General features: G+C 36.5%; 1 protein-coding gene across 4 annotated transcripts in view; it reads right to left on the bottom strand.

Annotated features, from left to right (window-relative positions):
* The window catches only part of pde10a (phosphodiesterase 10A), an 80,502-nt gene that overhangs the window by 48,316 nt on the left and 4,846 nt on the right, over positions 1–27,340 (bottom strand). The window contains exon 1 of one of the 4 annotated variants that reach the window (XM_055029586.1): positions 2,834–3,468. The exons of 2 other annotated variants lie outside the window; for them this stretch is intronic. In XM_055029586.1, the coding sequence (XP_054885561.1) occupies positions 2,834–2,897 (64 nt within the window). In that variant the 5' untranslated portion in view covers positions 2,898–3,468. Of the gene's footprint in view, positions 1–2,833; positions 3,469–27,340 lie in introns of those variants that run through there. One more of the 4 variants, XM_055029587.1, reaches the window with a different exon arrangement.

Consider the following 27,340-nt stretch of genomic DNA (forward strand, 5'->3'; position numbering starts at 1 on the left):
TTTAATGTCAAAGTCAAACATTGTGTATTTTATTTTTTGACATATGTTGTGGCAAATACATTTTATCACAACATTTTTTTTAAACAAACTCAAAATGTTGTTTCACTTAGTTAATTATCATATTCCAGTGGAAGATGAACAGAATAGCTTAAGATGTATGGTTAGTAAAGATAGAAAACTGTCAAACATTGAGTATTTTTAATTATTTTGGTACAACAGTTGAAATTTCTGCATCTTTCCCTGGTTTGTCAACAAATTCCAACTAGCTTGCAAGCTAGTCGATGAAAATTGAAATTTGCAACCAATGAGGCTTATAGGAGGAAGAGATTTTTTATTTGACTGAGAATTTAAGTTTGCATCCTCTTTTTAACTTGCTTAACAAAAGCGCTAATGCTAAATTTAAACTAGTTAGCAAGCTGGCTAACGTGAAAGTAAAAATTGCAAGCAAGCTGAGCTTAGTTAAGTTAAATAAAGAACTGGTATAAAACCTTTAGTTGAAAGAGTTTTGGTGTTGAACTGGAAATCTAGTTTTGAGTGTGTGCATCTTTTTCTCATTTAGTGACAGAGCTAATGCCAAAGACAAAGTTACTAGCAAACTAAGATTTGTCAAGCCTGAGGTATCAATGCCAGTCAAGAGCACATTTTGATGTGATTATTTTTACCTTGCTTGAACAGATTTAAAAACTTTATCACTATTTGAGTAGCATCTTATCACAAACCATTTCTTCATATTGGCTTTATGTCTGTTTGTTTGTTTACATAAGAGGAGCAAAACAATCCTATTATTTCAGAACTGCACAAATTTAGTTTAGTCAAAAGTGGTTGCAGTTTCACCTAAATAATTCCTAATCAGAAATAATAAATAGACTAAATTTACTCAAGTAAAATAACTGCATATTGTTACACTAATTGTTTTGTTTCAAGTTAGAGACGCAATAGTCAGGCTTTTCTTGATGCTGGAGTCCAGCTTTCTTTGAGGTTGGATCAGCCTATCACAGCTTTGATTGAGTCTAAATAGAAGATATGAAAAAAAACAACAAAAAGACATGCAGGACGTTCTTTAAGGAGAGTAGAAGTTTTGAATTTTACCTTTATTCATCCAACTAAGCTGAAACTGATGATTGTTTAACTAAATTTAAAAAACTGCATGCTAATAATCACATTTATACATTTAAAGAATAAAAGGGAGTGTGTTTTAGTTTTTACACATTTAACACAAATTTTTCAATATTTGACCTGCCCAACTCTGTTCAGAGCAAGAAATGTTTGAACAATTTCACTCTAAACTTGTACGTCCAGTTAAAATCAGTACAAACCCTAATTCGAAATCAGCTACTATATCAAATGCCCCCAAAATACACAAGTAAGACATAACAGAATGCAGTTAATCTCTAACCAGAAGTTCAAGGGAGATATGTGGACATTTAACAGCAACATATACTGTTAAAAAACCCCAAAACCTGGCAAGTTTAAATAAAAAGTATTTTCATTTAGCCAAGAATAATGTTATATTGAAAATGTTGCAGGCATAGCTTTCAAAAGAAATAAAACTACATAAGAGTATGAATTTTAAATTAAGAGGCACGTCAGAAATTATACCCTTGATAATCAGCATTAAAGCCTGATCCTTATAATTACTTATCAGCTTTTTGTGTGTTTCCTCTAGTATTTGGATTACTTTTTTTTATAATTTATGAATTTGAGGTAGGAAGGTCACCCTGCCATCACCCTAATCTTTACCTCCCTCCACAAGTTTGCAATCAGATTCAACTGGGGACTCTGACTGGGACTCTGACTGGGACTCTCAAAAACCTCAGCAGTACTTCCAGCATGTTTCTGGTCAAATTCAAAGACTACTAATATTAAAACTAACCCTGCCAGCGTTTGAATCATTTTGGGGTTAAGATTATATAGTGCACCGTTGTACTGTGATTGTGTGGAGATTTATTTTCAATATAAACAGTAGATATTTATGTTACACTGTAGTAATGTATAAATACAAAGTGCGACGTAATGCAAGAGTGAAGGCTGGGGGTTAAAAAAGGTAGGAAGTTGTGTTTGAATAGATACAGGATATAAGTATCGGTTTAATGTTTGTTTTTAGTGGATTTTTATTGATAGGCAAATTTATGATAAGGCTAAATAAAACAACCAATTAGTTTCAAAAGCTGTTAAAATTTAAAGACACTTGCCAGACGATGTTTTTAGCACATTGAATAAAAACAAAAACTAACAAAAACTTTTTTAAAAAGTTATTAGAGAAAAGTTATCATTTAGATAAATCATATTTTTTAAATTTATGATGTGGGGTAACATATATGTTTCTAATTATTCTAATGAATGCTATATTTTGCGCAACTTGATAATCACTTTGATACTAAGATATAGCACAAATTTCTGGTGGTCTATTTTCCCAGGGGATTTCTGCGTAATTTGCCCCTTTAAATGTTTTCATAGGGACTGTGCGCGGCTCCTGCTGCAGACCTGGCTTCGCTTTCTTCTTGCGGAACTGCTGACTGTCCCCCACCATGACACACAGACTTCAAAGCCGAGATCAGACCCGTCACCATGCTCTCTACATGCTGTTTAAAATATTCTCTGGCGTTCCCCTCCCCGCCTGTCCCCACTCGTCTAGTTCAGCTTTCGGTCGGTCATTCATAAAGTTGAAGGGAAACACGGTCTGCCTGCAGGAACCGAGCATCCCAGCTGAGCCCCGTGAGTCTGCGCCCCGCGCTCAGACTCACGGCGGCGCATTTTCTTCGCATGTGAACCTTTTTGGTTTTCTCTTTCACGCCTCGTTGTGTGACAGTGACTGTCAGTCAGGAATACCTACTTGCACCCAGGAAACAGTCCGTTAACCTTCTGAAACAGCTTGTTGAAGACGGACCATCTTCCATGTCGGATTTATGAGCGCAGAAAAAGGAGAAGAGCCTCAGAGAAAAGTGCGCGTCTGCAGCTGCAACTTTGTGCGTCTTCTGGAGCACAAAAATAAAATAAAATTAACACCAAAAAAAGCGCAAAAGAGAAAAAAAATGGACAGAAAACAGCAAAAAAAAAAAAAAAAAAAAGAAAAGAAAAGAAAAAGAAAAAAAAACTATTCCAGGACGCAATGAGGTGATGATGTCCTGAATCCTGGAAGCTGTGCGCGGTTTCAGGAGGGGGAAAGAAGAGAAGTGTGCTGCCGCTCCCCTCTCTCCTCCTCTTCCTCCTCCTGCAGCAGCAGCGCTTTGACCCAGCACCGCTGGCCGAGCTCAGCTACGATCAGTCCGCCTCAGCGGCGTGGTGGCTCCGCGGTGGATGTGCAGCGGCAGACTGAGCAGCGCGCAGCCGTCAGCGCAGAGCCACAGAGGGAAGGAAGGGAGTGAACACACGGAGACGAGGGGGGCGCACCGGTGGAGGATGACCCACATCGATCCGCTGGCATCTTCAAAATAAAAGCTCAATTTAAGACTTACAACACGAGATGAAGCGTTTTGAAATGAGTCAGGTTTGAATTATCTTCATCATATACCCGCTTTTACTCTTTTAATTATGACTGAAACGCAAAAAGACACGCAAAAAGAAACTGATTGTAACCTAAACAGGCGGCCGATTGAAAACCCAATCCGTCCTGTTTCCGGTGTTTCTGTGCACTTCACGGAGTCTGGCCAAAACTAGCAGTTTGACGTTACTAGTCGCTGTTCCTGTTCCTGAATTTGGCTGCGTAAAAAGGGGGCCGAGCCAGCCACAAACCGGGCGCTCTCCGGGGGACGCGCTGCTGTTTCCTCATCCGCGATCAAGTGGGAGATGGCGACCACCCCCACATTTACAGCCGAGCTCCCGGGCACTTTTAATTTAGTTAGAATGTCATTTCATATCACTTATTTTATTTATTCAATTGAAAAAGTGGAACTTTTTGAATTGACTGCTTTTTTTGTTATTTTTTTTTAGATGAGTGTGATTTGAGACCTATGGGAAACAAACAATACTAAGCAGATATGGCCATGATATGGCCTATGCAAGCCTGGTAAAAACTGCTGACTTGACAGTTGTCCAGAATACAACAGACACAAGAAGACAGAAGTTCACTGTTAAAAGCTGTCTGCTCATAAAGTGCTACACCAGCTGATTTCTGCTGTTTGTCCTCCTGCCAGCAGCTACAGGCTGAAATATGGTTAATAAAGTAAAAACACCAGCAGTAAAAAAATCAGATAAAACAAAATACATTACATGAAAACAGCAAAAAAGGGGAAAAAAAGAAAGAAGAAAACTTCAGGGAAGCTTCCTTCTGCTGTCAAGTTTGATGTGTAAACTTGAAGTACAAAACGTCACTATTTTATATTGTAACCAAACATCTCTTAAAATCATAAGCACACAGTCGCAGGATCCATAACTGAACTCGGTTAGTTTTACTGTTTACTAATTTGTGTGCCTGATACAATCCATCCATCCAGCTGTTGGTGGCCAAACCATCCAGTGCCTTTTACATGATGCGTTTAAAGACAATCAGATTACGAAAACTTAAGAAGCTGCGCTTATCAACTCCAGAGTTGGCTCATCCATCTCAGAGGAAATATTAGAGCACATCATGCTTCCTTCTGCTGACAAGCTTTATGGAGATGCTGATTTCATTTTTCAGCAGGACTCGGTGTCTGCCGACACGGCCAATACCTGCTTCACTGTGATTGATTGACCAGCAATCTGACCAACCCAAAACCCCCACGGAAAATCTGTGGAGTACTGTCAAGAGGAAGAAGATGCCTCTGTGCATTGATCCAGTAATTTATTCAAGAGGGCATATGTATAAGGAGGCTGGCATTTCTGTCGTAGTCCTCAAATTATTGGTCTAAATAATTAAATAAATTATTTTTACTACTTATAAGCCATAATATCTGAAACAAATCACTGTGTGTGTAGTAAATCAAAATTATAGTTTTGCTTTTAAATGATCAAAATAAATATATTTTTTTCACAACAATCGTAACTCTCCACAAACCCTCCAAAAAAAAAAAAGAAAGAAAGAAAATCTAGATTTGGGACAAAACATTCAAACCCAAACCTAGAGAAGAGCGAAAGGATTTTTGTAATGTTGTTAGGTAGGGGAAAATAATTTGAGTGTTAGATGTTGAAAAAAAATCAAAAGTTGTTTTTAAAGTGGAACGGCATAAGAGACACAAGAAAATGACAAAAGGATAAACAAATATTTTAAACAAGTCTTGCAACTTATTGAATTCTTTCAAGGTTTCTGATCTGAACCTGGGTTGTTCTGACCTGTAAAAGAAATTAAGCAATAAATTAAATAATCTCTTGTATTTCCTTTCCCTTTTGACACTTCAATGGTTTATGTCCTTCGTTCAGACAAATCTTTTACATACAATCAAGAACTGTGAAAAGAATTTAATTAAAAATATACATATCAAAAGCTTTATAATCATTCTGATTGTTTTCTTTTATCCAAAAATACTTGTGTCTATCCATAGGAGCACCTGCAGAGACTTCCATTTTCAAATGAAGTTTAATTGATTTATTTCACCATCTTCCCCAGTTGAACATTTACATAAATTATAATTGTAAATATTGCCCGGAATTGGCTCAGTAAAATAAATCAATGTAATCCACTCCTTAAAGCACAGGCCCGAAACTCATACACTATACATCTGCAGAGGCACTAACATATTTAGACTCTTTTTCTCACTCTTGGGAATTAGAAATGCAATTCTAGAATAAAAAAGAAACATAAAAAATATCCAAACTGTAGGTGAGCTCCATGAACGTCCTCCATGTGGATGAGAAAAAGACACAATTCAGATGTGGAATTTGGAGAATGTGTGAAACAAATTGATGACTCCCAGGGAGCAAATTTTCCCCAAATCAACAGCATCTGATGTGTTGAAATTGCATTTATGAAAAGGATTAGATCAAAGCATAAAGAATGTATTTTTCCTCCATTGTCAATAGTTTTATTAACCAGTATCACTCTCCTTGAAAAGGATTATCAAATGCAGTGCCATGAAAGAAAGTTCATACCGCTTGACCTTTTTCACATGTTGTTACGTTGCAACCGGGAAACTCGTTGGCTTTTATTGGTATTCTATACAGCGCGTAATAAAACAATATACAAATCTCTGAACACTTTCCAATTGGAAGACAACCACAGAACTTCAAGCCAACCAAAATGTTTCTGTTCAACTAAACTAACAAGGAAGCAGGAAGTCAGAAAAGCAACCATGAAACTCTGCAAAGAGCTACAGCTCAGGTGGGAAACTCTGACAAATAGAAGCAAAAAATTATGCTGTTGAAAGAAAAAAGCCAAAAGATGTTGTTATTCACTTTTCCACATTGTAAACAATTAATAATCAGTTCTCATGTATAAGCGTTGTCAGTGTTTTCATGGATAAAAATCCCAGTTCAGTTCAAGAAAAATATTCAAAGTTTTTGGGATTATTTTTAAGATTTTTAGTTCAGTTTACCAGAAGTGCTTGGTAATGTTTTTTTATGGTTCAAGTTTTTCTTATTCTGATGATAATTCCTAAAACAAAATGTATAATAATCGCTAATCATTTTCTGATAGTTCCTGATCAATTCTGGCAGTCAGTGATATTTTTCTGAGCAGAGACTTATCGTAGAAAATATTTTTGCATTTTACATAAGACATACATTTTATTTTGTAAATATTTCAACAGTTAACTACTGATGTTTTCTTTCTTTTTCACAATTATGGTCCTCAAAGGCCTGCAAGGCTGCACAAAGACCGCAAACCCAACAACACCAGGAACTTCACCCCATACCTGACAAATCAGGTGATGATGACGATGATGATGCAGGATATAAGATCTTTGACGAACTGAACTTTGAGATTAACAATAAGAAGTGCCAGCTTCTTACGTCAGTGTCTCTTTTGAGTCAGACTTTACAGTAAGTCCCTGCTATAACGTGATGTAAGGTATCGGTAATAAAAGTGGCGTGAGGTCACACTTATATCTTTATTGTATTCGTAAAATTCGTATCCACGTATAAAGTACAGTTAAAATACGCAAATATCAGAGGTCACTATTAAATCAGCGTAAAACATTTACATAAAACTGATAGGTAGATGAACTTCCTTTCATTATTGTGTTGCTAAGTGGAGCCAAGTTTTTATTCGTTATATTAAGTTTTAAATGTACATCCGAATTGCAGTTCAATTGCAATCTGTCTTAATAATTGTAAAGATAGACTTGGGAAACATCTCTTAAATGATACACTGCAATAAAATAATTAAAATAAAATAAAAATACATCTAATTTATGGCGCAATAGTGGCTGTTGTGAAAGTTTACGACACAATTTCACCATATAAATACGAGTTTTATGAGTTTTATAGTATTTGTACAGTAAAATTCTGGAAACCACAGCTGCGGGTATTTTACTGTAAATTGCAAACATTCTTTTTTACATTGTAGTTTTGACAAAAATTGCTTTTTTTGGGGGGTTTAGTCTTTTGTAACATCACTTTACAACTAGGCCTCTATATTTAATTGTTCTTATAGTTGTTGTACAGTTAAATTAATCAATTTCACTCTTAAATTTACTGACTTGAGTTTTTTAGGCTAGCGGTGGTGAGATTGTTAGGGGTTTTTTTGTTGTTGTTGTTGTTGTTGTTTTTGCCTCAAGTGCTCATTTTGTTTATTTCTCTCTAGATTTGTAGCGAACTAATTGTGTTGAATATTGTAAAAGAAAAAAAAAAGAAAAAGGAGCAAACCAAAAAGAAGAACAAACTTTCATACTTAAATTGCAAAAAGCCATGTAGGAGAAACAGCAAACATGTTTTGGAACATCCTCAGGTCAAATGAGATCAAAAGGCTTCATGGATGCACAGCAGAATAAAGGAGCAGGCAGAAAAGGAGAAAGTTCAAATAATAGGTAATAATACAGCATCTCTGTTGCCAACTTTCTAATCATTCAACCAGATACAGAATTAAAGAGGAGCGGCAAAAGCAAATGAGGGGGATTAGCAGTAATTGCCAACAACTGATGCTGTCATCCGGAACATGTTACTGTGGAATATTATCTCTGCTGCCTGGAGATCGAGCTGTTAGCATGTTATGATAGTCGTGAGACTCACACAGCGATGGTCTGCAGTCAGAGGCTTCCTCAGATTTATCAACAAAATGAGTTACAACATTTTATTTCCACTAATTACATTTGAATTAGCCTAATTAGCTTTATAAAGGCCACAAAATTAACACTGTATCACTCTTAGTCCACCATTCTCATGACAAAGGATGGCGGAGGCAGCATCATGCTGTGGGAAGATGGATGGAGATAAAGCAGGACAGCTTAAGATCCATAGCAATACTTGAATGTAGATGTTCACAGATGTTTTCCATCCAACCTGATGGATAATGAGGTACTTGTTCTCTCAGTGGGTTTAACTACAAATGTTGCAAAACGTTTTAGGATTTTATTTGTTATAAAAATACACCTTGCACTTCTCCTTTTACTTTGCCATCTTGTACTTCTTTATGTTGCGAAATTCATTTATGTTTGTGGCCAAATTGCAAAAAAAGTTAACAGAGTGCAAATATTTTTGCAATTAAGTATGTTAAGGTTGAAAATCTTGGTGTTTACAGTTTCATCCATCTTCCCTCTAAGCGCTACTGTAGGGCTTTGTGGCCTACTTAGAGAAATAACTTTTTTTTCTTTTTTCAAATCACAAAATTCATAAGATGGAAGCATCATGTCAAGCGTTACTTTTGTGTTTACCTGTTGTTGCCTGTGGTAGCATCAATCTACTGCGTCAGCATTTTAAAGAGATTAGCTAATTGATAAAGTCATCGGACGTGCAAGTCTGGAGGTTCAGATTACATGATCAACTACTATCAGTATTAATGCAAATTAAATTTGCTTCAGAGGATCACATATTTCCATTGGGGCTGTTGAGACAAAGGCTCAGCATCAGGTCTCCAAATGAAGTGAGTTTCCTATCTGTGCAACCTTTGCAGATGTGCGCTCATGCTATCAGCACTCAGAGCAGCTGAACGGCTTTGACTCTGCAACATGATACGGCGTAAAGCGTGTCAGACTCCCTCACGGCTGCAGCCTCACATACTGATCATATCGAGACACCGAGGGAGAGAGGTGTGGGAGCTGCGACGGGCTACGTCAGCAAGTGCACTATCAATCACCGACATTCCTACACTTGTGAGCAGCTGGCCCATTTAGAGGTCATGCACAACATAATGGATTCTCTCTGACAACCTCAGACACTTTTTCTTCCATTTCAACCCAATTAGAAGAAATACTTAGAAGAAGAAAGCATCTTTAAGTCATTTTTTATAACAGGGATGTTCCCTTTTCTTCCTGTCTGCAAAAACCAGACGCGCTCTAATCTAACAAAAGTTTTTGATGTTACAATGCTAGAGTAAAAGTTTCGAAATAAAACATGAAATTCAGAAAACAAGAATTGTCTTGCCGCTGTTTTGCAAGTCTAAGGCAACTTTATTCACAAATTTTGGGACTTCTCTTATAGTTGTGATCCAAAGCAACAAAATAAATTGTTGCTACAGCAGTTTGCTGTTCTTAAAATGCCTCTCTTTGCTACAGTTGTCCAAAATCTAACTTTGTAGGTGCCATTTTGAACCATCTTGCTTGCTATACATGGTGGCTAGATACATTTGGCTCCTCATCCAGCTTTTTTTTTGTCCTATTTCAATTTGTTTAGACTCTAGATATTAGACACTTCTAGCAGCTATTATGCTAGTTTCAGGCTATTACGTTGAAGATAAAAGCTTTTTTCTTTTTGTAACCAACATCTCTTGAACACATTCTCTTGTTTTTCCCATTTTTAAAAGAAGCTATTTTCTGTTGATACTTACACTCATACTTTGGGGAAGCAGGAGGTCATAGATTACAAATTAAAACATTTTTAGCACTCTGATCTAATGATCATGCATGAATTACAAAACATGCTTGGGTAGCATTTATTAAAAACAATGTGCAGATAATAGCAGTCCCAGGGATTTTTTCTCAAGTATTTTCTTTTCTTTGCATGGGATTACTAATAATTATCCTAAATTAATGTTTCTTTAATCATTTTTTTGGTAGTGTTTGACAGCAATAAGGACTTAATTTGTTTTGAGGCTTTTTACTCAGTGCAAGTAAACACAGACAAAACTCACAAATCTACCTCAGATAAACAAAAATGTTTTTTTATCAATTCAACACAAATTAAAGTGAGAATCAATTAACTTCATGCCTTCTGCGTGAATCATAGGTTTGAAGTACTTTTGAATGAATTCACTTGCAAAGTGATAGATTTTCACACAAAAAGAGGTTCTTAATGCAGCTCTACAACATGTTTTCTATTTTTCCAACTATGAAATATAGCTTAGAAAATTGCATGTCACTTTATGGTCATAGCTTAGTGAAACAAGAAGTCATGGATCACTAATTAAAAGTTGCTAACCATTCTGATTAACCTGAAAACTGAGAGTACACGCTACAAAAGTTTTATTTTTAAACACAAATTGTTAGTGGTGCTAATAAATGTATCGCTGATGATTGTGTTAAAAAAAAACCCAACATGTTTATTTTCTTTTCTGAGTAAATTATATTCAACACAAGTGAAAAATTCTACTGTAACAATAAAATAAAATTATTCATGTTACAAAAAATGTAAAAAATCTATGACCTTTGTTATAAATCTCTAACAAAGGTTGACAATATTGAATAGTTTACCATTCAGAATCAAGTGCTTTGCAACATGTTCTCCACAGCCTTCAAATGCATGTTTCTGAAAGATGTGTCAATTCTGGGTCCAATACCCTGACGAAGCCCCCCACTGATCCACAGCTCTCCGGACGGAACGAACCACCACGTTTCCACTTGGATGAATGAAGAGACATTGCATAACAGGAAGAATCTGACTAGCCTGACTTGCAGATAACTCAGCTGTTGACGTGTTACCATGATATAGGAACAAGGAAGACATGAGGTCACGACAATATTACTGACATAAACATATTTCTGTTACCTTAAACATTTAAGTCACTGAAATTTACATTCTATGTCAGCAACAAGTTTACTTAAAGTCCCTGTAATGAGCTAAGTATATCATTGTCATGCAGAATATGAATGATATATAATCTCATACTAAAAGTTGAGATTACAGTATTGCAGACATGGTGATATTGCAATGACAATGGTGATGTAATACAGTACATTGTTCAGCTTTGCAATGAACATATCTGAAACACAATGTTAAATACATGATAAAACGTTCCAGGACAAACACATTTATAAAAGGTGAGATTAGTCTATAAATGGTTTTATAAATAGTAAACAGCAGGGAGTTTATTGAATTTATTAGTGCAGAAAATAACATTTTTATATTTAGTTGATTTAAAAAGAAACAAATGTAACATGAAAATCCTAAATTGTCAGATTATTATTGTTTAAATACGTAAAGTTTTCTGACTTACGTTATCTACAATGTTTTTGCTATCAGAGACGCTGTAAGCTCTGTTGACAGCTTAGCAAACAATAAAAATAAATGGTTCAGATAAGATATTGTTAGAACTGCAGATTAATCCTGATCATATTAAAATTTTTATTTCACTGGTAAAAAAAATGTCCAACAAGTAAAACTCCTTGGGCTGAAGTATAGATATATGTTTAAAATTAATAGCCATTATCTCAAAAAAATCATTTATTGGCATTCAATTTACATCTCACAAAACACAATAAGGAAATGACTAAATACTAACAGACAAACTAAGAAAAATCTTGTCATTTAATTTAACAACAAAAAAATCTACTATCTTTTTAGCTATTTTATAAATAGTTAACTATGTTTTTAGACAAAACACCATCAAAGTGAAAAAATAAATGTAATCAATTTCTGCGATGGATGGAAAAATATCTGTACTTGCTTTTATATCACAGCAAATTACAGAGTCTTGCAAATGTGCTGACACGCTTTTAACTTTTTCACATTTTGTCTCATCAAACCTCAAGAGATCAACACAATGAAGTGCAGAATCCAGAAAAATCTCACTCTGACACCCCTAAATAAAACCCAACACCACTAGTTGCTTTCAGAAATCACCTCATTATTCAATGTCGTAAAGACCTCAGCATGGATGTTCTGTTCTGCAAAAGCCTCTGAGCTCTGTGTTGCTCTGTCCCATAAAATCCAACTAAAAAACACACTGAAATGTATGTTTGCCAAGACAAAATGTGTCAAGGGGTATGAATTACTTTGCAAGGCGATCTGCTTGTTGAAAAGTTGAAATCAGTCCAGAATTTTTCTCTTTGTGTTTTGGTCGACCACAGCTGCCAGGCTGTTAAACGTTCCTCTTTTGAATTAGAAAGAAAGCAAAGAAAAACGTTCAGCAGACGTGGATGAATCCGACGCTGGATTTGGTTGCTAGACAGAAAGTTAAAAAAACAACAACAAAAAAATGAGAGGAAACGGTTTCCTTCCACTAAATTCATAATACATCTGCTCATGATGCGCTATAGGCTAAAAAGATCAACCATAATCTCATCCCTCTTAATACGAGACGGTTCTGTTTGTGCTTTTACTTCTGCCCCAATCAACAGCTGACTGCTGGACGAGGGGTCGGCCGCCATGCTTAGCTGTTCCCCCCTCTTGGCTGCTTTTGCAAACACAAAGAGGCTGCAGACCTTCAGACATGTGTGTGCACGCCTCCCCCCATTACACCCCACATGAGACCTCTTCCACTTAAGCCCATTTCAGATGCTAGGCACTATATAGGCTTTTTGCACAATACGCACACACCAGATAAAACATTTACAGATCACATGCACACATGAAAACACACACAGGAGCATACTTACATCTACGTTGACACACACACTCACACACGCATCACATGCAGCAGACACACCACAGAGACTTCCAGTCCCCTCCCCCCCAACTGAATAGTCTGTTCTGACAATCCACAGGACAGCCGGAGCATTGACGTCAGAGGCAGGCCCATGAAAATACAGGGTCCCTGGGGGGTTGAGGGAGTTATGCACATCTTCACAGCTTGGCTTGCAACTAGCTCAACAGCCAAAGAGCATATCACCGCCTCTGTTTACTCTTATACACGTACGTAGGAGAACGCCATGATGAAAAAAAATAAAAATACACAGAAGGGTCCACATTTACACAAAGCCTGCCGTGCACAAATTTGTATGCGACTGCAATGCGGCTCATCTCAAATGTGACGTCAATGGACGTCACTGCGCTGTGATCCATTAGGACAAATGTGAGCTAGGTGCATAATTTAGGTTAATGGAAATACGAATCACAGCACACCATTTACCTGCCCCGTGCCGTCTTAATCACTGCCGTTTTGAATAACTGCTGTCAGACCGAAGCAGACGCACCCAGAGGAAAGGTTTGTTTCTCCCTCAGATGTCCCTGTTCCCCAGGGAGAAGATGACATCTTTGTTTGTCGCTTAATATTCTGAAACTTGTTCTGTTGTTTCTTCTTCTTCTGAGACATCATTAGGACACGATGTCCAATAATCTCTTTGTTTTCATTCCTCTCATGTTTTTAAAGCTGGGAACAGGTGAACCGTAGTTGCAGTTTGCCTGCAGGAGACCAAATAGTATTTGTTGCATTGGCTGAGGGAGAAAAAAATGAAGTTTAAATAATTCCAAATTTAATCTGGAGGATAATATAAGTGTGTGAATTAAAAAAAAAAAAAAAAACTTAATGTGTTTTGGATTAAAAAAGAGAATAAAGATGTTTTCTTATTTTGTTTTAATGAGACACATTCGAGCTACAATAAGGAATGCTTTTTATTTCAGGCTCCTTTTTAAAACGTATTAAAATGGTTCCTTCTGAAGTCTGGAAAAGATCACAAGTCTGGCTTCAAATGAAGAAAGCAACAACGCACCCAGCTGCTCTGACTCAAATTTACGTCTGCAGTTCACAGACGGAGCAACGAGGTTACAGCGGAGAATCGGCCCGAGAGTTTTGGCAACTTTCTGCAATATTGTCCTGATGTGTGGAGGATAAATTATATGTCAACATCAAATACCTGAAACAGATAACATATGAATTTGTGTTATTTTTCTGTGGTTACCTCTCTTCTCTTGGGCTCTCTGTAAAAACCTTAAAAGCTAAATACTGTAATGTGAAAAAATATGACATCCTACAATAGCCTGTGAGTTTTGCAAACATATTTGGATTTATTAATTTTAACAAAACCAAGAAGGTTAATTAAAACCAAAGGAAACATTTTTTCCCTCCTTTGATTTTTTGCTAAATTGAAACAAACAATGCAATCACTGGAAAGGAATGAATTAGTACACCCTCACATTTATTCGCACTTAAAAGAGATCTCAAAATAATTAGAAATAAACATTTCTACTGTACAGAAAATACACAATCAAAGTAGCTGCTAACATGCCCAGGTCTGGTTGATAAAAAACTCGCTGAATGCAGACTGTGAGATGCTAAAAGAAGTCCCTGAAATCTCTTCAGTGGACCAAAAGTCGTAACTTTCTTTGGATAAGAGCAAGAAGGAAAACTTTACTTTCTAAGAAAACACAAAGGCAAAATGTAAACAAAAGTATAAAGACTGAAATAATGTACTTGGGACAGATGAGTCTAACACTAAATATTTTGGACACCAGAATGGATGACATGTTCAGCATCAACCAAATTCAATACATCAGGAAAGGAACCTCATAGCAGCAGTAAAAAAAAAAGTGTCATGGTTTGGTGATGCTTTGCGGCAGAAAAGACCTGACCAACCCATCAACGTGCAATCTGACTTCTTTGAATTGAAAAATGCTGCCAGTAAACTGAAAATGTTTTTTCAATTATTCTTTTAAAAGGAGAATGATCCAAAAACAACGCAGAAAACACAAAAGGCAGAAAACACAAAAGGCAGAAAACAAATCTTCTGCCATGGACATCTCAGTCCTGAAGAAAATATGTTGGATGAGCTGAAAAGAAGGGGGCAAAGATCTATAAATTGTGCAAAAGTCTCAGTTCTCCAACGTTGGTAGATGTTGGAAAACAACACATGATTATTTTTGGGTGAAAAATGTTACACTTCAAATTGCAGTTGCATTTTCTAGAGATCATGACTTTCGAAAAGCAAAAATTACCTATGCAACTACGCATGATCATGTTTGGCAACACTATAAAGATAAACAATGGTTAAACTCATCAGTCAGGTCATTAGATTGTCATTAAATGAAATTATAAAATCAAGAACAGATGAATAAACATAAGTCTTGTGTTCAAGCAGATGAAATGTTTAGAGATAAACTCAGAAAGTGCAGCTCACCTCACTCATTCACATTTGTTAGGATTGTCTGCCAACTGCAGTCTGGAGTGTTTCCATCATTAATTTGAAGCTTGTTAGCTAAATCAGCTCATTGACACCGTTAGGTCATCACATAAGCATCTCAACCAAGACCAAAAAGAGAGAATGGGATGGATTGAATTGGCTTCTTCTCATGCAAAATGTCACATTATAGCTCAAAACCTCAATGAATGCATACAAATCTGTACAAACCATCATGCTCTGCAACATAGTAATATAGAAAAGATAAAATGTCTTCTTTTAGAGTTCATTGTCAGGACGGTTGTAGCTAGCTGTTCAGAGCACAGCACATTGGTTGTCCTTTTCCTGCCCTCCCCAGTGTAATCTTTACCAAACATGATTAACTGGCCGCTGGTGTATTGATAAATACTTTTTCCCACTTTGTAGCCATTAGCTCCAAAAGTCAAATCAATGAGTGGAATGACAAAAAAGCAGCTGATGTTAGCCATTATGGTACCCTAATGGTTATGTACTGTCACAACTGTTTGCAACGCAGAGTTCTTTCAGTTGTAATAACATTTTAAAGAACGTGGACGTATTTAAAGTCATACAAAATGTCTTCAGTGAACCTGATCTGCACTGTGAACATAGCATAAGATGGTAAGGTTTACAATGAATAGAACAGCTCTTAAACAGCTCAGTCCACAGAGAAGTGGACCAAAATGTCTTATTTCTCATAGGACGAAGTTATTGTTGCCTTGTAATAGATATATAATTAATATGAACAAAACTGTGTATGTGTAAATACTGTTTTTGGACCAAATTGTATCTACAGAAATAATGCAACAGCAGTATGAATTATATGAAACATTGCAATAACAGAAATGTGTTTACTTTTAATAATTGCAGTTTTTTATGCATATTTTCCTAATAGGTATGACAACATATGAGGTGGAGCATGACAAGTTGAGCTCCTGCTCCCTGATTACAGCAGGACTGTTGCTCCTTTGTTGTTGTTGGCCGCTCTGATGAGATGAAATTGGGGGTCTAAGCTGATGCACTTCTGAGTCAGCAGCTGAGGGTAAAGAGTCAAATCTGCGTGTGTGTGTGTGTGTGTGTGTGTGTGTGTGTGTGTGTGTGTGTGTGTGTGTGTGTGTGTGTGTGTGTGTGTGTGTGTGTGTGTGTGTGTGTGTGTGTGTGTGTGTGTGTGTGTGTGTGTGTGTGTGTGTGTGTGTGTGTGTGTGTGTGTGTGGTGGGAAGGTTTGGGTGTACAAAGGGCTGACATGGTGGTGCACACATTTACAGACACCAGCTGCAAACACTGATACAGCACATAGTCTCTGATTGACAAAAACAAACTTATAACACTCTAAGGATTTTTTTTTAAGAAAATGCTTTCGTCCATGTTCTCGGATTTGACATTTTATTTGTGTTTAGATTGGTCGTTATTATTGGTTTTCTCTGGCAGCAAAAAATAGCTTTTATAGAAATAATAAGATTTAAGAAATCCATTATTTCAGAAGTTGTTTTCTCTGGAGTAAAGTAACATTTCCTAAGTTGCTGCTAATTTTGTCAGTCCACCATTTCACAAGTTTTGTCTAGTGGGATGTTTTCAAGGCAAAGTCAAAGTTTGTTTACGTAGCACATTTACAACAGCCTCAGCTTCACAACATCAGACATCAGAACTAGATAAATTATAAAACAGAAAATAAAATGAAGTTTAGGAAAACTGGCAGAAGATATCAAAAACTATCGACATGAAGAAAAACCAAAATAATGTTTAATTTTAACTGCAGCTATCCATCATTTTGAACAAACGATGGATCAATCCATATGTTCTTATCAGGCTTAATGAACCAGTGCTTTAATGTAATTTTCTAAAATATACTCGTAGTCAACTGGTTATGTGCCTAAAGTAGGTAATACATCAGTAGTTTGACTAAAATGTAGGTGATAAATAGGACTAAAGAAGATTCAGAAACACAATCAATAGAATCAGAGTGTCTTCAACTAAATGGCATCATACGTGTCACATTTGTGATTATGCATCTCTATAAAATATACTACATTGGTAAGAGTATTTGCTTGAGTGTCGTCTCATCTTCAATCCATAGGGTAAAGAGTGGAACCCATCCTCTAACTTTTGCATCTGGGCTGCAATGTATTTGCAATGTATTGGCATCTCAAAGAGTTTGAAACATTTATTGACTAAATCCGATGTAATCTGAAGCGCCCTGCATGTCTGCCAGATGTAAAAGACAGGCTCATACGGACAAGGAACATAGGGAACCCATAAAAGGTTTCTCCAACCGAAATGCATCAGTTTGAAACCTGAGCTTGGCATCACATTAAGTCATAACCTGCTTTCCCTGGAACGAATGCAGTGTTTTTATTCACAAAGCCTGAACAGGAAATGTGAAAGGTGTGAGTTAAGTAAACAAAAGCATCCAAACTTACTTACTTACAACTTATAAAGCGGGGTGTTGCATGTCGGTGTTGTAATTCCTTGATACATGTTTGATGTAAAACTGTTGAAGAGCAGCAGTTGTACTCATCAACACCAGAAAAATGTAATTTAATTATGTTTTCCTTTGAACGTGTTCATATTTAACATCTGGAAGAGGCTGATGTGGTCTAGGGGCACATCAGCCAAAGTTCATATGTGCACCACTAAGAAGCAGAAACAGGATGAGAAGCCGCATGAGTGCACACTCTGATGTCATTGTACTCATACAAACAACATTGTGGGTTTTACACCTCAGACGCTTCATTTCTCTTGAAAAGTGAGTCAACTAAAGCAGTTTTCAAAAGTGTAAACACATGCCGTTGGCATGCTGTAGGGTAGACAAATAAAGTGAAATGATTTGTTATTTATCTTATTATGTACACCTATAGGAAGCACGAGTTCTTGTATTCTCCAGTTTCATTTTTTATGAGTTTCAATAAAAACCTGAACAGTGAGTACAAATTATTACACTTTAGACGCTTCAATTGCAATAAGGTCTTTTGCACATTATGAAACACAATCCCGCACTTGGCTTCAGATTTTTGGGATGTTATGTGGAGGCATTTCAATGCCGCTTTAGCTTGACAACTCAAATGGATCAACACCATTTCAAAATCAATTCATACTTGTCAAACATTGTTAGTGTAGTGTCCTCCATTAAATACACATTAGTTGCACTATGTTGGAAAACCTGCACGGTTCTGCAATTTTCAATAAAACTAGTTTTAGTGCCTTACCTGGCATTTCAACCGAAACCACATGAAGACGAACACGTCCAGTTCAGATGAATTTAAAGCCAGTAAAGTAGTGAAATTATATATATTTTTTTATTTCTGAATGTTTTCTTGCAGATGTTAAGTATTAAATATATAAAAAGCATGTCATTTAAGGTATAATAAATCCATTTAAACATCATCAGACTATGCAAAGTCTTTTGACTCCAATTTGTGTGTTTGGGTTAATAACGTCACAACAGGCACAGGAGTTAAAGTAATGAATTTGCATAGATAAATATTATCCAGAGCACACTTTTTTGTTCCAAAAGCATGGATTTTATCTCAATTAAATTATTATTTACAATAAAATAGCAAAGTCAAAATTTAAACTGACCATGGCATCTTAATGTGTTTAATTGGTTTTACCAGCTATCTTTGCAAGTAGCTTTAATGCATGTTAATTGTATAAAGTCTTCAACAATATTAAGAAGCAGAATTTGCTTTGTGTTAAATTTTGAACGAACAACAAGGGATGTGATGAAACAGGTTTGCTTTGGTTCAAAGTGGAAGTGAATGAACACAGTAGTGCAGGTCTGCAGATGTTGAGCGCTGTAGATTTCTTCAGCTGTAAGCCTAAAGAGCCTTCAGAGGGAATGGAAAATGCCAGTTTTTGTTTCCATTACCTTTTACAACCCAGAACTCTGTGTCTTGATTTAGTTAATAATTTTATAGCCCAATAAATGAGAACTGCTCAAGCAGGGAAAATATTTTTTTTTCTTCCTTTCTTTGTTTCTCTTTCTTTCTCTCCTTCTTTGTGTAAACAACTTAGCAAAGCTAAAGTGCACAGCATATTTCATATAACACTGTTTTCATTTAACAACTGTTCAACATATAACATATAGAATTTATAGCAGAAAATTCAAGATCTAAAGAATTTAACTGTGCATTTCAATAGTAATTCATCACTGAAACTTATAAACGTATTCATTCCCCTTCATTTTACCATTTTTTGCTGGGTTGCAACCCAAAAAGTGTATGCATTTAAGTAAGAATGTGCAGTGGGGAAAATAATGGTAGTGTATCCAATAAGTATGCTAATAATTTGTTCAAATTTTCCTACTTACAAAGAATGAAAAGGTCTGTAATTTTTGTCATGGGTGCACCTCAACTATTAGAGATAGAATAATAATAAAAAACAAACAGAATATCACATTGTGTAACTTTTAAATATTTATTGCCATTTCGTTGCATGTTATAAATATTTGATCACAACCAACTAGCAGTAATTTTGGCTCTCAAAGACCTGCTAGTTTGTCTTTAAGAAGTCTTTCTATCCTCTGCTCATCACTTGTGTTAATTGCACCTGTTTGATCTTATTGTCTGTATAAAATATACCTGTCAATTAGACTCCAACTTCTCTACCATGGAACAGGCCAGAGCGATGGGCTACAGGACATCAGAAGCAAAATGATTAGAGGGTGGTGTGATCAACAGGACAACAGGCAAATATGTTGGTGAGAAGACAACAATTGTTGCAGCAAATATTAGAAAATGGAAGAAACTCAAGATGATTGTCAGTCTCCCGCTGACTGAGGTAGTGCTTTTCTGCCAAGGGCACAGGGTGACTGATGGGGTCAGGTATTGTGAGATAGTGGGCATTAATGTCTTTCCCTCAGACCCAAAACACAAACCCAGGCCAACTAAGAAATTACTCCGTAAGAAGGATTTCAAGAAGCTGGAGTGGCTTCACTGGTCCCCAGACCTGATCCCAGTGGAACTTGAAGCTCTGTGCTGAAACCTGACAGATCTGGAGAAGGTCTGTATGGAGGGCAAAAATATCCACGCTTTGCTAACCTGGAACAATCTGAACTAGAAACAAAGGTTTCTGCACCTAACTATTTTCCTATTGTATGAAATACTCATTTTATTCCATGAAATGCTAATCAATTGTCTAAAAATTATACATTTCATCATGCATTTGTTCTGCATTTGATTTCAGAAATGAAATCAAGCACAGTTAGTTGAACATAACGCAGTACCACTGCAAACCTACATAGACATGAGCGCCCATCTAAACTAATGGGAGGATAAAGAGACCATGAAACTCTGAAGCAGCCAAGAGCCTCATGGTGACTCTGGAAGAGCTGCAGAGATCAACAGCTCAGGAGAGATAATCTGTTGGCAGAATTTTTATGAATATTCAACTAATTTAGTAATTGATTCACCATTAGCTGGAGTATACAGATTAGAAAAAGGTCAATTGCTGAAACAACATCACACATCGTGCAGCTGATGACGCAAGCAAGAAATTAAGTCAAAGCAGTACAAAAATAGATACACGCTGCACTAAATATTAAAAAACCTGATATGTTTTACCCAGAACTCATCTAGATTTAATGGGATCATATTCTGTAAAACAAAATCTCCTATTAAGCATCTTTTGCTATCAAGTTATGAATTGCTTAATCCAAAAAATGGTCAATAGATCAACCCTTCACTGTATTGATTTAAGACAAGCAGAAAGTGCTGAACACAACATATGTTGATATTAGAAGTATTTTTTAGCTACAGATGCATCTTTCGCTACAAATGATCTTTGACTGGGCTAGAGTGGCCTGGTCAAAGTTTAGATTTCTGAATCTGTGGCACACACAGAATTGCCCTCCATCAAAATTCCCAGGGAAATTAGAATAATTTCAGTGATTTGCAAAGCTGGGAGAGGCCATAAAGAGGATGACAACATACAGGAAAGTCTACGTTTGAATACTTTTGGAATCCCATTTGCATTCTGCGATGCTGACAATGCAGTTATTTCAGGAGCAAAGGGGTTCAAATAAGAAGGAGAACCGATTTTGATCACGGCGGCTGGGAGAGAACACGCTCACAACACTGGACAGGTGGTGCAGCTTTCCAACGCTGTGAGAGTGGAGCTGCAGAAAGCACATAAATCAAAGGGAAAGAAACGTGCGAAAGAAAAAAGAAAAAAAAAACTCAATGAAAAAAGTGCAGAGGGGTGGCGGTGGCTGTGGTGGTGGTGATGGCTGGTTGTAGCGGCGGTGGTGGTTGTGTTGGGTGGAGAGGCGGGGGGGTGCATTTGCGTCAGAGCCGTAGCCAATGAAGTCAGAGATAGGGCAGACTTGAGCAAGGAGATGCTGTTACTGCCACTCACAGGAACCCGCTCGGGCCTCATGTCCTCCACATCACAGCGCTGGCGCAAATTATGTCTGCCTGAGTGTCTGTGACACATGCATGCACAGTAAAATGTAATTTATGCGCATTACACACATGTTCTGCATGGCTCTCCTGCACTGAAATCAGCCTGCCAGTAAATCTCTGTGGAAGATTTTACCCGGAGTTTGTCTGGGGAAATTGATGAGAATTATCTACACATACCCTGAATTACATGAGTCTTTATAAAGCAACACATTGTTTATTTATAATCAGTTAATACAACTTAGGATTGTTGTTTCATGTTTCAAAAAAGCAGCAAAGACACCAGTGTAACAGTGGATATAATATTAATATTATGCAATGTGTTTTAGGGGGAGGTGTCAGAAATGGAAATAATCAAATTTAATTTGACCAAAAATGTCATTTCTACAATAAAAATAAAGAAAAAAGAGGGAGGAAAGAGACAGCGGCATAGCTATATAAAACCCCACCCTGCTTTCATTTTTTTCTGTCTTTGACGTGCGTCTCGCCACACATCCGTCACAGATGTAAATTCTGGGTTTTTAGATTAGCAGTTTGTGTTTCTGTTGGCACCGGAGCTGACCCAGATTATTACATCTGTAATTCTAGAGGATGAGGAGATGATGATGATGAGCATGTGGTCAGAGCTCCATGTGGGAAGGGGAGAAAGAAAGAAAGAAAAAAAATGTGCTCATTTGCTTTGCCGATGTCATGAAGTCAAGCAAAAATGTCTCATTGTGTCAATCTTAAGCTGCAATAAATAAATAGGGAAGTCAAATTTACTTCCTCTAATGTGCTCAGAATGTATTTCACCAAAAAATAATCTGTTGCTGATCCTGAACAAAACGTGGGCTTATAGCGTGTTTCACTTTGCTTTTTTTTTGTGGCGTTAACAAAAGAGAATCAGCTGCAGCTCCACTCGCAGGAAACACATCGTGCAGCTGATGACGCAAGCAAGAGACATGAGCCGTGACCTCATCCGCTCCTCATCAAACCGTTACTCTGCTCTCTACCTCTCACACACACCCACACACACACCCACACACACACACACACACACACACACACACACACACGCCCATGCGCACATGTAATACTGTGTTAGTGTTGGCTTTGAAGAGGCATCCATTCTCCTTCAGTGCTATATGATGCAGCCGTTTGTTTGTTGAACACACACACACACCCCGACGTGCTAACCATGACTTGGCCTGCAGCAGACCTTCTGCTAAACACATGCTAGGACCATTACTGATGCACATGATTGGTGTGTATTTTTGTGTTTTACAAAGAAAATGTGAGCACACTGAGGTATATGTACAAACTTATTCCTGTTAATATTATTAGAATTATTACTTTTATTGTTGCAACAATAATAGTAAAATATAATAATAATTCTTAGTAATAGTAATAATTAATAATAATGATGTTATCATAACTAATAATTTGAATAATATATTCACAATTATGATTAGTTTTATTATGTTACATGGCCAAAAGTAAAAAGGGCTAAATACAAAATTATGCCACACATTTCAGATTTTTTTTTTGTAAAATATGTTGAAAATTATTCATCATTTTCCTTTAACTTTGTATTACTTTTCAAAGGTCTAATGAAAAGAATAATTAATATATTGTAATTTGTGGATGCAATTTTATGGTTGGAAATGGGTCAAAGCTGAAGACAAGTATTTTCATTTCTTTTTGCTTTTTAAAGCAAAAAGAAATGAAAATACTATTACAATGCTGTTTTAAATATAACCTGTATATATCTTGTTGGCTGAATAGGTTTACAACAGTTAAATATAGTTGAATAAATTGTTATACATATGACAGCAAAAAGTGCTGTACATTTTCTTGTAAGACATTAATGACCCTCAAACTGGATCATATTTAAAACAAAATATTAAATTAAAAAAGTATATTGTCACAATAATCTGAAATGTGTGCTGTCCTGTGCTGATGTATTCAGTTATTTTTAAAGTGAGATCCCTAAATTAAATACAGTAGAACCAAAAAACTAACATTTTATCTGAAGGAACTGTGGAGGAGCTGCACAGATTTACAGCTCAGGTTGGAGAATCTGACAATACATCACCTACACTTATGCACAAATCTGGTCTTTATTAAAAAGCATTAAGAAGTTAGTTATAATTATTTTTGTTTGCAGAGGGACACAGCAAACAAACATGTGGAAATAGGTGCTCTGCTCAGAGGGAACTAATACTAAACTTTTTGGGCTACATGCAAAATGCCAAGTCTAACAGAGCCCATCACCCTGAACACACCATCCAAACAACACAACATGGTCCGGGTAGCATCATGCTGTCACTTCACTTTTCTTCAACATGGCCAAAAGTAAAAAGGGCTAAATACAAAATTATGCCACACATTTCAGATTTTTTTTTTTTGTAAAATATGTTGAAAATTATTTATCATTTTCCTTTAACTTTGTATTATTTTTCAAAGGTCTAATGAAAAGAATAATTAATATATTGTAATTTGTGGTTGCAATTTTATGGTTGCAAATGGGTCAAAGCTGAAGACAAGATCATTTCTGCAAGACGCTGCAGGAATTGTCTTGCAATGTCATAACAATTTCTGCATGTCAAAGTTCTGTTTTCAAATACAGAACTTTGAATACTTTCGTGAAATAATAAGTTAATTTTGGCTTCAAAAATTATTGTAAACAAAAGAGGTAAAAAAGAAAAAGAATTCATTTTTCAGCTGCTGGTTTGAGAAGCAGCTGGTTTCCTGCAACCCTCATCCAAAACCAAGCAAAATCTGTATGAATCATAAGTGAGAAATATGGGATCTGACGTAGAGGCCCGTCAATTTCTCTGCACAGCACACATCAGCACAGGCTGAGGTGGCCAAGCAGCCAGACGCCAGCTCTGCCTGTTTACTGATAACACATGGACACAGTCCATTCATGATCTTAAGCCTACCACAGGCATACACACAACGACCAGCCTCGTCATTTGCCCTGCCTCAACCTGAACTCCTTTGATAAGCTGTAACAACACTTTTATAGCCCCAGCTTTAATTGCTGTAACTCTGTTCTTGCTTATTAATAGAGTCAAAACGAGAAGAAACAAACTCAACATTATGGGTCAACACTTTTGTCAGCAAATTAATAAAACTTTTTATCTGCCTTTTATTGATTCATAAAAACTCAGACAATAAAGCTTCCTTTAAAATTAGAGCACATATAAATCTGCCACATAGTGGGAGACTTTCCACATTTGTTACAAAGATTAGAAATAAAGCTGTTAATCAAAATAATATAACAAACATAAACCATGAATGTCCTGCTTTTCTTTTATGCTAGCCGCAGCTCCGAGATGCTTCAGCTTTATACTTTAGCACCACCTAGTGTCTATCTCTGGGAGGACATGCAATGAAGAAGTTAAAAGCTTTTAATAACACGCAAAAGACACTAAATATAGCGAAACAGGAAAGGAAATGCTCTTTCCAGGTGTAACTTAATTCTTGGATCTGCACTGAACTCAGATTATTCTAACCCCAGACTGTGAGAAATAACCATTTTTTCTGTTAACAGGAACCATTTTGAAATTTATGGAACATATAAGGCAGGGGTGTCAACATCCAGTCCTCAAGGGCCGGTGTCCTGCAACTTTTAGATGAATAGACCTGAATAGAATAATAGGTCATTAGCAAGGCTCTGGAGAACAAGGAGGAGGTAATTAAGCCATTTCATTCCAGTGTTTTGTACCAGTGGCACATCTAAAAACTGCAGGACTGGATCTTGACACCCCTGATATAAGGCAACTATTTCTCAACTATCTCCGGCATTACTTAACAAATATGAGACAAGATATTAGGAAAGCTACACTACATAGCCAAAAGTATCGACTCAACGCAACAAACAATTGAAATTGGGTTTACCAATCACTTCCATGGCTGCAGTTGTACGAAATCAAGCACCGATATCTTCAAAAACACATCTGTGACAGACCAGGTAGATCTTTGATGGCATCCTGCAACTTTTAGAAGTCCAACACACCTGAATCAAAAGGCTGAATCAGCATGATAAAGCTTTTCAGATTAATACGTTCTGATAAATCTGTTTTATTCTGTTTCACCTATACAGGTAAATCTTTGGGTTTCATTGTTTGAAATAGACATGAAAAACTGCAATACACTGAAACAGACAATAATCTGTACAATTTATGCCAGAAATTAACATTAAACAACATTTTTTTAATCTACCACCTGTTTTACACACCAAATAATTTCAGAAGAAAATAAAGAATATTAATTTAAAATGATTCTGATTTGTAAAACCTTAAGCTCGGCTGAGAGAGCAGGTCATTTGCACAGCTGTGATGATTATAAATGCATAAAGAGTCGGGGGACGCAGTCGGCACCCAAGGGTGGCCTTGTAATTGACAGGTTCACGCTGCACAGTGAGAGAAGAGACAAAAACACTTTGTTGTGCTGATATGAATCTGAATGCTCCGGCCTCTATTCCTCTCCTGGCCCAGGCACAGATATCTGAGCAAACAAAAACCATCGCCATGAGAAAATACGAGCTTGAGTGTTCAGATGTTCTACTGAATGAGGAAACGATGGCAACACAGCAGCTGGCCTCATTTTAGATGTAGATATAGAGGATCTCAGTAAATTAAGAAAGCATCAGGCCGTCATTTATTTCAACAACTGATTCAAAAAGTAAAACTCATTTATATTTAGTAACTAAATTGTTTAATGATTAAAACATATCAAAAACTGAAAATTCATAGATTTTACTGTTGAGGAAAGTTCAGTGGGAGGAAAAAATGTGGTAGATAAATGTATTTCGGTAGCTATACGCCGTATTATGAACATGATCAACAAACAGAAATAAATGTTCAAAATTAATGTATGAAACATATTAGTTTCACTTTTTGAGTAAAATGACTGAAACATTTTTACAAATATGAATATACTTGCATTTACTATGTCCACAAAATTTATTTTTTTTATTTCACTTTAGCAAATCCATATTTTTCTTCAGGATACTGTTATTGAAATAATTTATTTAACATACTGATTGTGTCACACATGATGCCACATTTAAGTTCGATTTAAAATCCAAAATTGCTGTATTACTGTGCTTCTTTCAGTAAACCGCAGTGACCTAATCAACATATAAGCACAGATGAAGCCAAACATTTGAGTGGGAGGGGTTCAATGGGTGTTTACCCGCTGAGGAGTCACAGATGCCCCTCACAGTTGGAGAAGGAAGCTCTTTGCTCTCTCCTGTGTAAGCCAAGGGAAACTCTGATTTGGGCAAGGAGCCCAGCAGCAAAACACAGAGACAAGGAAGCAGGTCGTATCTTCACCGCAAACCGAAGGCAAAACTGACCAGAACGTCTGCAAAGTCCAGAATGGCATCTAAGTTGGTAACGACGTACACAAAACATCAGATCAGAAAAATAAGTTTTGCTACCTTTGTTAGAAATGAATGCTTGTACTGCAGAGTTGATTCTTGCATTGAAATTGAAATTTGATCCAACAAGCTACCAACTTTACAACGTTCAATCTCTAATCATTAACCTTTAATTTATGAAACTACAATTTATGTCAACTTACTGATTTGTCTAATTTTTAAAAAAGTTTTCTGGGTACAAAATCAGCTCTTGAAGCAGTAAGATAGAAATAAACAT

This window comes from Poeciliopsis prolifica, unplaced genomic scaffold (genome assembly GCF_027474105.1).
Source record: "Poeciliopsis prolifica strain line A6 unplaced genomic scaffold, Auburn_PproV2 SCAFFOLD005, whole genome shotgun sequence".
NCBI classification, from domain to species: domain Eukaryota; kingdom Metazoa; phylum Chordata; class Actinopteri; order Cyprinodontiformes; family Poeciliidae; genus Poeciliopsis; species Poeciliopsis prolifica.